Source organism: Monocercomonoides exilis (genome assembly GCF_001643675.1).
Source record: "Monocercomonoides exilis strain PA203 chromosome Unknown scaffold1-2713096, whole genome shotgun sequence".
Classification (NCBI taxonomy): domain Eukaryota; phylum Preaxostyla; order Oxymonadida; family Polymastigidae; genus Monocercomonoides; species Monocercomonoides exilis.
In genome coordinates, this window is record NW_027150546.1 from 1,011,508 (window position 1) to 1,026,081 (window position 14,574).

The following is a 14,574-nucleotide window of genomic DNA, read 5'->3' on the forward strand; positions in this document are numbered from 1 at the left end:
TGACAAAATAAAATAAATGATTAATTGCTTGATTTCTATTCAATGTCAACAAGTATCAACGATTCGAGAAAGGATATTGCAGATTTGAATGATGAATTTTCTTGTGTTTCATGTTCATTTGATTGGCTCATCAATAATGCACTGAACGTTGTCAATTAAAAATGTCCGAGATGTTTGAATAAAATGTGCATTTATTCAAGATCAGAAACAAGAAAACAATACAGATGTGCATAATGCGACAAATCGATCAGTATATTTGAAAATACTTCTTTTTTCAACTCGAAAATACCATTGAACAAACTTCTCAGAATCATTTTGCATTTTTGTTTACAATTGAATATCACTCAAACAAATTTTCTCCAAGACATCAATTGAAAAACCCTCAGTTTTTGGTATTCTCAATGTCGTGCAATTTCTTCGAAAATCATATTTCAGGATTTTCAGCCAATTGGAGGTGATGGAGAAATTGATGAAATTGTCGAGGCTATTCGAAGAAGGAGAAAATTCCACAAGGGAAGAAAAAAATCAAAGATATGGCTTTTGGAGGTATTGAAAGAAAAAGCGAAAAATGAGGAGGAAGATTTTTTATTGAAAGGGTCAAAAATAGAAAAAAAGATTCAATGCTTCCCATCATCCTTGCAAATATAAAACACAAGACAATGATTAACAGTGACGAATGGCGTGCTTATAATTGCTTATCTGAATACGATAATTCATATATATCAGAATGCCATAAATTCACTTTCAAAAATCCACTTTCTGTGGTCTGCACGAACGGAATAGAGGGATTATTGTCCAGATTTCGTCGGTTTTTGCAGAAAACATGAGTTAACAATATGTTTATTGATGACTACAATGCAAGTTACATGTTCCACTCCTCATAAAAATGCTCTTTCATAGATTTTGTGAAAAATATTCAATTTCCTGTTCCAACAGAAGAAGAAAGCGATGATAGTGATTCTAATGAATCAGAAAGTGAAGATGAATCATGGACTCCATTAGTTGATGATCTTGTTTCATCAACTGAAAGTGACATATATGGAGCTGGCGATGGTGAATCTGCATCTGAATATGCAGAATTTTCTTGAAAAATAACGGATCTGTCTAAATTTTTTGAAAAGTGCCTTTTGTTTAATTTACAAATATAGAAAATATTTCATATTTCGATCACATTTCTGTTCCCACTCACGAAACTTTTCTTGAATGGAAATTATAACATTGTATAGATTTTATTTTCATAGCAGCGAAATTTCGTGTTTGAGAACCGAAATTTGATCAAAGAATGAAATTTTTGTTTTATATGATTTTTAAACAAAAGGAACTTTTCAAAAAAATTGTGACATCTTGGAAATATTTTTTTTTTTGAGATTAAAAATTCATTCTTTTTTTCTGCACTTCATTTCCAAAAAAACATATAAATGCAGAACATGATTATTCTTTATGTTTCTTATCCATGAAAATTAAAATTTAAACACAAATTTTTGACCGGTCGCTATCTGACCTCTTACCAAACAGGTTAAAGAAAATGTCAAAATTTGAATTTTTGGACTGCGCATGAAAGTTATCGAGCAAATGTTGAGATATTACTCCCTTTTCAAAATTTAATCAGCACAAGCTGCATCTTTAAAACTCACATCCGCTCAATTATAGGCAAAACTTTTAAGAAAACTCCTTTTGTGTGCACTGGAACAGCCGATAATCCAAAACTTTTATGTTCATTCAGAGAGGCAGTTGCAGAAGAAAAGCAGCAACTCAGCCAAATTGCGGATCTGGATCTGCCTTTCTTTTCTTTCTGCTCTGGTAATTCATCTTCCTTTTCTAGCACATTTCTTCGCTTATGATCTTTTTCTGCACTTCATGTGAAATCACCTCCATAGTCCTCTATTTTTTCTAACCCTGGGTGACGTGGTGACTTCTGACGTGACTTTTTCGATTTTTGACGGACGTAACAAAAATTTTTAAGTCACAAAAAAAAAAAGAAAGAAAGAAAAAAAAAATCAGATTTACCATTATTCATTTTTCACTGACGTGAAAGCGGCTATCGGAATATTGACACGTCACTGAAGTCAGTGACGTCAGAAGTCACTTCCCGTCATTTATACGAAAAAGATATTTAAAGGAGCAAAAGAATTGAACAAACTTGCAAAATTTGAAAATGAGAGTTTTTATTTTTTTCTGATTATCGCAACCATAAAAATTCGTGTTTATTTTCTTTTTTCTCTTATTTTAACAAAAGATCAGAATTTTAACCAAAAAACAAGGAGGAGAATTTTCATTGACTGAACATTTACCAAATATTTGCTTTGAAGAAGCGAATTTGATGCTTTATTCGCTGAATTGGATATTATTTGATTAACAAATAAAACTATTCTCCACACGCGATATGACGATTATCATCCGTGCAAAGCAAAACAAATTACTATCAAATATCATCTTTTATCGTTTTTTGCACTCATTCAGAACTGTCTTAAATGTAACATATGAAAATAGGTTTTTTTATAAAAAAGACAATTAAAAGAATCAAATTGGCTTTCGTGAAATCAAAAAATGATTTTTGATAGTGGGCAAAGCGGGCGCAGGCTTTCTGTCTTGGCACGTTGAAATTGCAATTGAAGAAGAGAAAAGGCATCGAAATAATATGAGTCGCAAAAGAGATTATTCAAAAACAAACGAATCGAAGAAGGTAAATGCTATAATTCTTATAAGGAAAATTGTCTTTGAAGAGTCAAAGAAAACGAGAAAGCTAAAAAAAATGCATGTTATTTTGTTTTTTCTCTGTAATGTTGTAATCTTTTCTTCTTATTTATTTAAAACAATAAAAATCAGTAATTATTAAAACATAAAATAAATATTTTCTATTTTGTAAAATAATTAAAAAGGAAAAAACAAAAAGGTTGGGTTTCAAAATGAATTTTTACTCATTTTCCCAACCTTTTCAAAAGTGTTTAGAAACACTTTATTGAAATCAAAAACAGTTCAATTCTTTCTGTAAAAAAAAATAAAATATTTCTTGAAAGCAAACGATTTCATCTTCATATTTCTTTTTTTTTGTCTTTTCAAATGTCTTCTTATTATTGATTATCTTTTCACATCATTCTTTTTATCATTCTCATCCTCTTTCAATAACCATAAAATCAAATCCAAAAGTCTAAAGAAGCCGAATACAGCTCATTATCAAAAGTTGGCTGATGAATATCCTTAAAAAAGGCAGAGATAACAACTACTTTCACAAAGTCATCAATTTACACTGTTCCGCATCCTATCGTGTTTGCAAAAGCATATTTCAATCGATTCTGAATTCATCTGTGATTATTCTTTACTGCTCAAAATATTTTCTCAACTCTTCTGATAAGCTCAGTGCATTCTTCGTTCCTCGATTCACAACAAGGAAAATGATCCATAACAACTTTAAGCAATCCATCAAAATAAGCTCTTCTTTTATTTCTTTTTCTCTCTTCTCTTCTTTCTCTCTTTTCCAATTCACATGCTTTTATGGAGCTTCCAGTTCTCTTGCTGCTTCTCTTGCAAAATGCAGTTCATTTGTGATCACTTCTTCATAAACTTCTTTGTGAAATCCATAAATCAAATAATCTTAAGTACACTGATAGGCAAGCTGAGTGAGATCACAATGATTCTGATGATTCTGGATAATCTCATTGATTTCATTGAAGTAAAGTTCTTTTTCAAATAACTAATAAAAAAATGATAATGAAATTCAAAAATATCAAAAAGGAAATAGAAATGTTCAAACGTAATATTCTCCAGTGTAACACAAAGCCAACTATGCAATTTCCACTTCCTTCTGAGTTTCTTCGGTCTTGTCTTTCTTCGAGGCAACCTTCAGAAGGTGAGGCACATAAATTGGTATCAATTCATCTGAAAGGATAGAAAAACTCAGCAAAGCAAAGCATTCGCAAAGATCAACAAAAAGCCTTCCGTTCTTTTCTTCCTTTTTTCTTCTTCAAATATCATCTTTTGAACAATATTTTTACAATAATAATTCTTGAAAATCATCAATCCAAGCTTCTTTCAAAGCTTTGCAATATCCAGTGCACTTCAACAAAAAATTGAATTTCCCGTTGATATTTTCTCTTCTTTAATCATTCTATCGATTTCGCTGTAAAGTTCTTTTGCTAAAACAGATTTCTATTCTTTCCTATCCATTTCCCACATCACTTCATTCATTTCATCGATTTACCGCATGATTTTTTCATTGTAAAAACAATGCTCCAGCTTTGAAAATGATTCTTCAAAAAATAAAAAAGAAAGAAAGAAATTCACTCATCATAATACAAACGCAAGAACATTATGCACCTGCTATCTTTTCAGCTTAATTCTTGGCCTGATTGTTAACAATGCAATCGTGTTCAGAAAGTTGTGCTTTTTTCACATAAATATTGTATAAACATTTATTTGAATTCATTCATTCGAAAAGAAATAATTATTAGACAATTCCACGAAAAAGTGACTTTTCCAACTTCATGAAACACATATGGATTTCTCACAAGATTATTAAACAAAGCAACGTTAATAACATGATCATATTTTTATGGTTTTCATTATTATAAAATTTTTTGATAAAAAATAATGAATATTAGCTAAATGTTGAAAAAAAAGGATATCAGAAATATTGTTAAGAAATGTTTTTTTTTTTTTTTATTTTTTTCTTTTCTTTTTTTTTTTTTTTGGAAAGTGGAAAAGTGGTGACGGACGTGACGATCTTTTTTTCCTCACGTCACCCAGGGTTAATTTTTACATCTTTTCCTTCATTCATTTTGGTGATTATTTTTGTTATCATATAAAAAGATCAAAAATCAAAATAATAAAATCTATTGTGGTATTTTTTGATCAACGAGTCAAATTGATTTTTCATGAGTATTTCGCTTTTCTTTCTGCAATATATATTTGTTTTATTTATAAGAACAAAAAAACATACCTTTTTTCATTAAAAAGAATTTTTTGATCAAGTTAATAAAAAGTGAACGAGAAATTAATAAAGTTTAATCAACAAAACACATTAAAAAGACAAAAAAAAAAGATTCTTAATTTGTTAAACAAAGCTAATAAAAAGGAAAAAAAATATTTAAAGAACTTTAAAAAAATGCAACAAATATGTGAATTTTTTTTTCCGTAGAAAAAAAGATGTGCTTTTCCTTAATCTATCTGAAACATCATTAAAAAATAATTGTATCTGCTGATTAGCTCAACAGATTCAGCAAACAAAGATTGTGTTATTCAGGAAACTGCAGTTTATAAAAATAATTGACTCAACCTCGAAACTTCTCTTTTGATTCTTTATGCAAATTCAGTTAAAGCTCATTTCTCAACACACCATATCGTTTCCTTTATTTAATCTCGACATTTCTTTATTCATCTATTTTTCACTGCGTTCTTTTCCAAAGTTCCTGCTCTTGTTGCTCTGTGTTGTAATCAACATTGAATTCGCCTCAGCCATCATTCGTCTTTTGTTTATTCCATTTCTTTCCCTCTTTCATCATCATCTTCCTCTTTCTCTTTATTATCCTTTTCTTTTGTTTTTGCTTCCTCCTCATTTCGCTCTCTCTCCATCGTCACCCTCATCGCTCCCTATGCCAACAATATCTTTCACTAAACAAGCTACTTGCTTTGATGATCAAAATTGATAGCCCCCCCGCTCTGCTTTCAAACCTTCTATCTTCTCTTTCTCTTCCTTCGGCTCTCGGCATCAGCAGCAATCAAACAATGGCATGCACAGTTCTTCCCTCCCTTGTGGAGTTTGACATGTACTGAACAGTTTATCCTTTCCCTTTTCTTTCCACTGCTCTCGCCCCTGTTCGCTCTCAGAGTCGTTTGGCAGTGCTTCATTGAACCTCCTGAGTCGTATCGAAGTTCTTTTTAATTGGCCGTTTTGTGAGAATTATCAATCAGCAAGAATTCAGATTGCGAAATACGTTGAGGCTGGGAAGAAGAAGAAGAGTAAGGGAATGAAGGAGAAGGAGCAAATGGTTGAGGAATTGATTTCACCCTCTTTCAAATACGATTCTGAAAGAAGAAAATCATTCTTGTTGTTGAGGAGTGCACTTAGTGACTCAGATATTGCAGTTCTTATCTTCTCATTGGACTATGTTCCGCTGTGGCTGTTTTGCGCTGCATTCTGCTGAGGTGGAGATGCATATATTTTTCAGACTGTGGGTGGAGCATGAAATGGTGGGATCGGTATGGCATAGAATTCGTACTGAGGCAATCAATGGATTCAGCAAAGGTGAGGATAGGAAAGAACGCAGTCGAGACAAAGTGGGCGAATGACCTTGTGTGCTAGGAGAAGACGGACATGAACACCAATCTTCTTCTTCTTCTTTTTCATCTCTTTCGTTACACTCTCCTTTTCTTCATCCTCTTCATCATTATCCTCCTCCGTATCTTCTCCTGTTCTTCTTTTTCCCAACAGCTGCATGCAGATTAAGCAAAGCACCATCAGTTATTATTTTCGCTATGTCAGTCGCCGTTGGTGAAGTCAGTACACCAACAAGAATCGATCCAACACCTCAGCTCAGCAAACGAAGCAACAGCTCTTTCTTTGTGACTGTCGGTTCGTTGTTCGCTTCTTTATCCTTCTCGTTTCTCTTCTCCTTCGCATCCCCATTCATCACACTTCCATCATATCCCCTCCGTGGCATTCCACCATATCCTCCATCTCATTTTCCTTCACCATCTCCTTCTTCATCCAGCCCTCTTCCTTCTGCAAGCGCCTCGATGATTTCCGACGCGTTGTTCCGCACAATTGCCCGTGGTGAGTAAATCAGCTCGACTAGCTCGTTAAACAGCGCCTTGCCGAGAGAGCTGGCAAACAGCTTGAACGACTTGTTGGTCAGCGAGAGAAGGATGGAGGAGGCCTTGCCGCTGTATTCAGCGCACGGCGAGTGCAGCAGGCGGTGGATGGGCTGGAGAATGCCGTGGTGCAGGAACACGGAGTGGAACACTGCACCGTTAGTGATGAACTTGTTGGTCACAAGAAGAGAAGAAGAGACAAGAGGATTCCATCGGAAACTGAATGAGAGGATATTTGCGTATTTTTATATAATTATACGAATGAGCGAAAAAATTGAGGGGGAAAAGGAAGAAATAAAATCTTGTGAACAGAATCTCAATAAATATTTTCTGACAAACCCCATGAACCTGATCAATTGCTTTGCAACAGCATCATTCAGTAAATAATGTTTTCTGCTTTGCAAAACAGTTGTAAAATCATTGCCATTAGTCCACCATCATAACTATTCATCATCATGAGAGAGAAAAAGAAAATTTCAATAAAGATAAATATTTGAAAAGCAAAATACAGATTAACAAATATAAATGAATCAATTAATGAAATATATTTCATTTTATAGAAAAATTCAAATTTTCCATTCAATTCTGGTTCGCAACGTGGGTTATGGCGTTGAGTCCCCTCAGCCTGCGGATGTCGTCGAAGACGCAGACCATTAACTGTTCAACAGGAAACGCACAGCGCAGCGATAATGGAACGTCCATCAACAGAAAAGCGCCACAAACGACACTGGCACACAGATTAATAACATTCTGCCGCTTCACTTTGAACGAACGTCCTGAGCTGTGCTTGATGGATGGGAGGTTGGTTGGGGAGGGAGAGGAAGAGGAATAAGAAGAAGAAGAGGAAGATGAAGAGGAAGAAGAAACAATATTTGACTGAAGAAGATTTTATGTGTTTTTGGCTATACAGTTTATAACAGGCACGCTTGTCGCTGAACGAGAAAGTGAATTGATAGAAGGCGAATTTTGTGTTTGAAAATCGAGAAATGAGGAAGATGGTTGATTGAATGAAGGAGGATTATCAGAAGACGACGACGAAGAAGAAGACGAAGAAAAAGATGCAGTTGAGGAATGCGAAATCAGTCGTTCGATATTTATGATGTTTGGAATAATTTGTATGAAATTGTTGATTGGCCAAAATGTCTTTCTTGATGTATAAACTTCAGATTGGTTAGAAAAATTCAATCACAAAATATGTGACGAACAGATTTTTGTAAATCAATAAAGCTGTATTTCTTCAAAGTCATTTTCCCTCTTTTTGTAATTTCCTCTCCTTTCCCCTCAAAAACAGAAAATGATAATATTTCTCAATTTCCATTCCTTTCCATTCAATCCCAAAAATCATCAAAAAATGTCAATCCCCTCCTTTTCTTCATCTTTCCCTGTCTCTTCCAAAATAACTTCTCCTTTCATAAACGATACCCCCATTCCATTTGAACACTTCAGAATATTCTTCTTCTTGCACACTTTTGCCCTCTTTTCTTTCTTTTCAAAATCCATTTCTCCAATCAACAATAATCATCTTCTTTAACATCTCCAACAACTTCTCTACATATTTGTCAAAATTTTTTTGAAAAGTTCCTTTTGTTTAATTTTCAAATACAGAAAATTTTTCATATTTTCATCAAATTTCTGTTTTCACTCACCAAATTTCACTATCATGATAATAATATCTTGATAATGTTTATTTTTCCATTCTTGAAAAGTTTTGTGAGTGGGAACAGAAATTTGATCGAAATATGAAATTTTTTCTTTAAATTGAAAATTAAACAAAAGGAACTTTTCAAAAAAATTTTGACATTTACTATATTATCTTCTCAGAATCTCCACCTGTTCCTTCCCTATCTTTTTGTCTCAGAATTTCTTTCATTCATAAATCATTCTTGAAATATAAACATTCAAAAAACCAATCAACTCCCACCATCTGTCACAAAAAACATTCTTCCATCTCTTCTCTGCCCCATATCCCTCATGTGCAGGGTGTTTATGAGATTGACTCAATTACTTCTTTGGGTGGTTGAAAATATTATAAAAGGAGATGATCATGCCAAAAACTGAAAAAACCCCTTTGGATATCCATCACAATGTGTACGGGCTGAGAAGACCCTCCAGAGAGATACACGATGTATTTTGTGGAGAAGGATGCAATGCTGTATTCAGCCATTCTGAGACAGAAATGAAGAGATTTATTTTTTGAATGATGATGGATGTGGAAATGAGTGTGCTTGGTGAAAAACGAGCGAAGTTCAGTTTGGTCTTTATTTATTTTATTTATATGAATATTTATCTGTTGACTGTTTTTGTGTTGTTTTCAGGGCAGGATGTGGAAAAAAATGAAAATGAGAAAAAGCTTCATATCTCGTTGTGCAGGGTGACCACTGAGTTGGGAGAGCGAATTCATATGGAAAGTGTGCATGATGAAGGGATTGGGAAGGGAATTGGAGATGATATTTTCAGACAAAAAACAATCTATTTAAAATCGAGAAAGATTAATGCAACTCACAAAACACAAATTTTAACAATTTCAGAAGATCAAGAAATTGAAGGACATGTTGGAGAAATGACTTCTGGAAAAGATGGATGATGAGTCAGATGATGAAACGCTTGATAATTGAACATTTTCATTTTATTTTTATCGATTTCGACCTATCTTATTCTATTTTTTTTTCAAAAATATTATTTAACTGTTCTTTTCTTAAGATATTGATTTATATTGTTATCTCAATTATTGTTATCATGTTTATTTATTCAGAAAGCTTCAGTTTTGTTTTGTTTATCAAATTATCGAAAAATTTTTGAAGAAATTTTATCAATTTCTTAAAATATGAAATAAAAACTATTTGTTTCAAATAAAAATCAACAAGCAATTAATAATAATAATATTTAAAGCAATACATTTGTATGATCATCGCTTTCCTTTTTCCAATCAATAGAACCCTTAATTAAATTTGTTTTTGATCAAACATCGGAATTTTTTTGTATCAAAAAAAATCACCCATTTGGATCTTTGCAATTTCCATTCCTTTGATCTGCAACTACTTCTTTTCGAAAAAGCGATGAGAAAGAAATGAAGGTGAACAAATCATTAACAGGGAAGAAGAAATTAAGATCGAATTTAAGGCTTTATTCTTCTTTTGCAAAGTGTTGGTGAAAAGAAATGAAAACGAACAGACGGATGAAGATGAACCTGAATATCATGTTTTGGAGTTTATTTTTTCTGAGTTTAATGAGAAAGAGCCAAAAAACTTTATGATTTTTTTTCTATCAAAATTATTGCGCGGGTGGAGGCAGAATCTGAGGAAGATTCAATAAAAATAGCAGATAAAAGCGAAAATGCGGCGAAAAAATGCTGAAAGCAAGAAATTTTGAGAAATAGCTTTGAGCAATAATAGGGTTATTATTTTCTCCTGACCCTTTTTCAATATTCTGACACAAAAAAATGAAGTGTCAAAAGTTCAAAAAACAACGTAAATAAAAGCAAACAAAATCAGAATTAATTCTTCTGATAACTTTCCTTTTTCCTTCACCTCGATTTAATGCATTATCTTTCTTTTCATCTTCATAATCATCGTTTTTCACATGAAGAAATTTTCTTTTTATTTTTTTCTTTTCATCCACAAGAGTCTTCACATCATTTTTCTTATTTTCATCCATTTCATTTTTCCTTTCAATATTCATTTTCAAATGATTTTCCCATTTCTCAAAAAGATTTTCATCATTTATCACTTTCCCATAAAAGTTGTATCTATTTCTGCGGGATGGAAGAGGATAAATAGATAATTCGTGCAGTTTCAAAAGAACTGGCTCAGAAGAATTATACAAAACACCAATGAAAGCAAACGCATTATGAATAACAAAAGGTGATAATGATAAATAGATGACTTGACGGAGAACGTCTGAAATTGCAGCTCGTTTTGAAGAAGATGAAGAGGAAGGTGAAGCTTCAAATCTGTTTGTCGATTCGGATTTGAACATAGCAAACACTCCTCTGTCCAGTGGTTGACAGATGTGTGTGCTGTGTGGCACGAAGGTTAAAACGTCGACTTGTTGTTTTTGGAATTCTCGCCAGATCGATGGATCTGCGCGAGATGCATGAGAATCAAGAAGGAAAAGAATGCGTTCGTTTTTGAGTGTTATACACTTTCTTCTTTCGATGACAGAATGAAAAAGATTGGTGAGAGCAAACATTTTCAATCACTCATTGTCCATCTAGCCACTTTCATTTACCCATATCTCAAGTGTTTATGACAAAAGGCTTTTCAGCTCTTCTGGCAGGTTTGCGCTTGACCATATAATAATGGAAGGAAAGGCATATTAATAAGCTGCAACAGCTGCTGCGAATGTTGAGATGATCATTCTTGGTAGTTCTTTCGTAAAACCTGCTTTTGTGTCAGCTGGATGCACAACAAGCTGTTTTGAATCTGTAAAAAGGCATGTTGTCGATTCATCAATATTAACAATCAGTGCCAAATTTAAATGGAACTTTTCATGCATCTCGTCAAATGTTTTATACCAGGGTTTAAAAACACTTTTTCACGAAACAGCCAATCTGTTAATGTCCAGATTCTTCGGCGTTCCAGTCTTCAGCTCCGGATGACGCTTGACAAAGCCATACGTGGCAGACATTGAAACTTCTTTAAATGGAGAGTCTTCGTCATCGTTGTCGTTTATAACATTTTCTATCTGAAAAACAAATGATTAAAACATATAAATAAAAATTAAACAAACCAATTCTTTTGTTTTTTTAACGTTAAACATGTTCCAGACTTTGCTTCAATATGAATAACGACTTAAACTCTTTGTTCCTTTTCGCCAACAACTGCTGCAGGTCTGCCAATTTTTCCAACCAGCCTTCCTTCTCTGAGAGCTCTCACAGCATTTTTTATTCCAGTGCGACCAAATTCCTTAGAATTGATAGCATCAGTTATACGAACAACTCCATCTACAACGATGTGAGCCATTCGCTCCAGCCGACTGTTGTATTTTCTATACTTGCGCGAAGACATTGCTCGATGTAATTTTTTCTGACCTTCTTTTAATTTTGTTTCTGTCGATATTTTCATTTTTCAAATAATATTTTTCAAGATCATTCCATCGTTAAAAAACCCGGGAATTTTTCAAAAACCCGGACTTCATGAAAAAACAGTTCATGATTATCTTGTCAAAAAGCATTATCAATAATTGCATTATTTCTCGTTGTATATTATCATAAATCCATAATCAAAAAAAACAAATCACATTTCATTGTTATTGAATATGCGTTGTTAAATTAATTAAATTTTGAAATATATTCATTTCTCAAAAAGAAATTGAATTAAGCCTTCTCCAATTATCATATTTTTCATTTTCACAATTTTTCGACACTTTGATGATTTCTTTTTTTTGAAGCCTTAACAAAAAATCAAAATTCAAACTCACTTAAAAAAAACATTATCAAAAATCAAACCCAAATTAATGGCTGTTTCAAAAGAATTGAAGTTTCTAAATTTTAGAAAAAAGTTGGCAACTTCCGAAATGAGAAGATAAAAAGCATCCCAAAAAATATTTGAACTGCGTAAGGATCATATAATAACAAGAAAAGTGGCTGTTGATTCTGGTACAATATCAAATGGCTCATGGTACAGAGGAATAGCGGCAGAGAAGCAGAAAAGGAAGGCGGGAGTGAACGGAAGACCTCCGATAATTAAGCCAGATTTAATAGAAAAAATCGAAAACCAAGTTATTGTTCATCTCTCAAAAGGTGAAACAGTAAGAGTTAAAGACGTGCACAAAATGGTTTATGTTTAATTTTTATAATAAAAATTAATTTTTTTATATATTTTTAGATTGTGGAGCATTTGGAACAATCCTCAAAAGACGAAGAAGCGAAAAAAATACCAAGTTTAACAGCCGCATACTATGTTATTCAAAAAAGTTCAATATTGAAGTCAGCTGTTTCAAAGCAATTGGACACTGCAAAAATATCTTCCCAATCTTCTGATTCCGTCAGAAAGTGGTTTGATGAACTTTCGCAGATTGTGAATGAAAAAGAAATAGTTCCATCAGGTATCTTTAATTTTGATGAAACTTCACTTCATCTGGGTGAAGATTCTTGCAAACTTGTGGTATGTCTGCAAAACCAGAAACCTCCTTCGACTCCTTCTCCGAAAAAGACTTCTAACACGACATTGTGCTTATGTGCCTGCGCAGATGGCTCATGTTTGTCATCTTTTCTTCTTTGGCCTGCGAAAAAAATTCCAGTGGAATTTCGTATGCTTTCGTCGTTCAACATAAATTATATCTTCGCATCTTCAGGATGGATCACTTCAAAAATCTTCGAAAAAATTATGCTTGATTATTGGCTTGATAATATTGAAAAAAAGATGAAAGATGGAGGAATGAAATTTGCATTGTTCCTGATGGATAACCATTCTTCTCACAACAGTGAAGCTGTTGAAATGGTTGCAAAAAAGAAAAACATCATCATAAAAAAGTTTCCTCCGAATTTAACTCATCTTCTCCAACCGTGCGATAATTCAATTTTTGCACGGTTCAAGAAAACATATAATAATAGCTTCAAAGCTCCAACTGATCATTCTTCTGCAGCGTTTCGCTCAGCCATCTTCGATATTCTTCCAGAAGCTCTTTCTGCTGCGGTCGCACCTTCAAATATTAAGCATGCATTCAGGCAGACGGGCGTTTGGCCGGTCAAAGCTGCTCCGGTTCTTGAAGGAATAAGTGGTACACCTGAAAAGGAAGCATCATTAAATGACGATGAGAATAAAGAGCAGCTGTTTGGAAAGTTTTCTCCAAAGAAAAAGAAAATTGAAGATGTAAAAAAAAGATATGGTGAAAATGAATCTATTCAAAAGATGAAAGAAATCAACTGTGCTTCCATTCTTCGAAAAGAAAAAAAGAAACAATCGAGAGAAGATTTATTGGATTTGAAAAGAAAAGAAAAGAAAGAAGAGAAAATGGAGAAAAGAAAAGGAAACAGTTGCAGGAGAAAAAGCGATAAAATGAAATGGAAAAGAAAATGCATGAGGATCGAATATGACGACGATGCATATAACAAAAGAAAGATATCGAAGATATAACAAAAATTCTTCAGGCAATTGTTCATTGGTTTGGACGACAAACAAATGCAACTTAATCAAATCCTTGAAAAGTGCATTTATCATGAAGAATATCTTTTTATATTCGTTATTCATACAACAATTGTTTTCTCATTTCAGAAAAGTCTGATAAAATAGAAATAATTGAAGTTTATTAATTCGTATTAATGTTTGTGGCATTGAGTTTTGAATATAAGCAATTTTATTTGCGAACAAAGACAAGTTGCATGGAAATATTAGAAACAAACAACAAATTCTAACTTTCGATTGCACAAAGCCAAAAAGCAGTTTGAATTTCTTCTATGATTAAAACACACAACTCAATAAATATTGAACGAACAGATACGATTTCAATTGACGAATGAATCATACCTGCTTTTATATTGGTTCGTATTGCGGAAATCATACAGGAATTCTTGTTTTGAATAAGTTTGAATGCAAATTTAAAAAAAGGCTTCTCCGGGTTTTTGAAAAATTCCCGGGTTTTTTAACGATGGTAATAATTTTTTTCTTTTTTAATAACAATGAAATGAAAAAAAAAAAAAAAAAAAAAAAAAAAAAAAAAAAAAACCGAAAAAATAACATTTTTGACAAACTGAAGGTTTTATGCCCCATGTGACCCTCCAATTCCACACAGAAGTTCAAGGAATGGGCCAAACTCCCCATCTCCCAC

The 14,574-nt window shown here is 33.0% G+C and overlaps 3 protein-coding genes across 3 annotated transcripts; 1 reads left to right on the forward strand and 2 right to left on the reverse strand.

The window, feature by feature from the left end:
* Nucleotides 1-6,674: 6,674 nt before the first annotated feature.
* Nucleotides 6,675-7,151, reverse strand: MONOS_4596 (uncharacterized protein; the record flags this gene model as incomplete). The annotated part of the gene is made up of 2 exons (XM_067874683.1): nt 6,675-7,026; nt 7,147-7,151. 2 exons carry the CDS (start codon nt 7,149-7,151, stop codon nt 6,675-6,677), a joined length of 357 nt encoding a protein of 118 aa, XP_067736295.1.
* Nucleotides 7,152-11,340: 4,189 nt separating this feature from the next.
* On the reverse strand, nt 11,341-11,813 carry MONOS_4595 (uncharacterized protein; the record flags this gene model as incomplete). The annotated part of the gene is made up of 2 exons (XM_067874682.1): nt 11,341-11,490; nt 11,604-11,813. 2 exons carry the CDS (start codon nt 11,811-11,813, stop codon nt 11,341-11,343), a joined length of 360 nt encoding a protein of 119 aa, XP_067736296.1.
* A 766-nt stretch (nt 11,814-12,579) lies between these two features.
* On the forward strand, nt 12,580-13,883 carry MONOS_4594 (uncharacterized protein; the record flags this gene model as incomplete). Its single annotated transcript, XM_067874681.1, has 3 exons — nt 12,580-12,582; nt 12,633-12,911; nt 13,170-13,883. 3 exons carry the CDS (start codon nt 12,580-12,582, stop codon nt 13,881-13,883), a joined length of 996 nt encoding a protein of 331 aa, XP_067736297.1.
* Between the last annotated feature and the right edge of the window lie 691 nt (nt 13,884-14,574).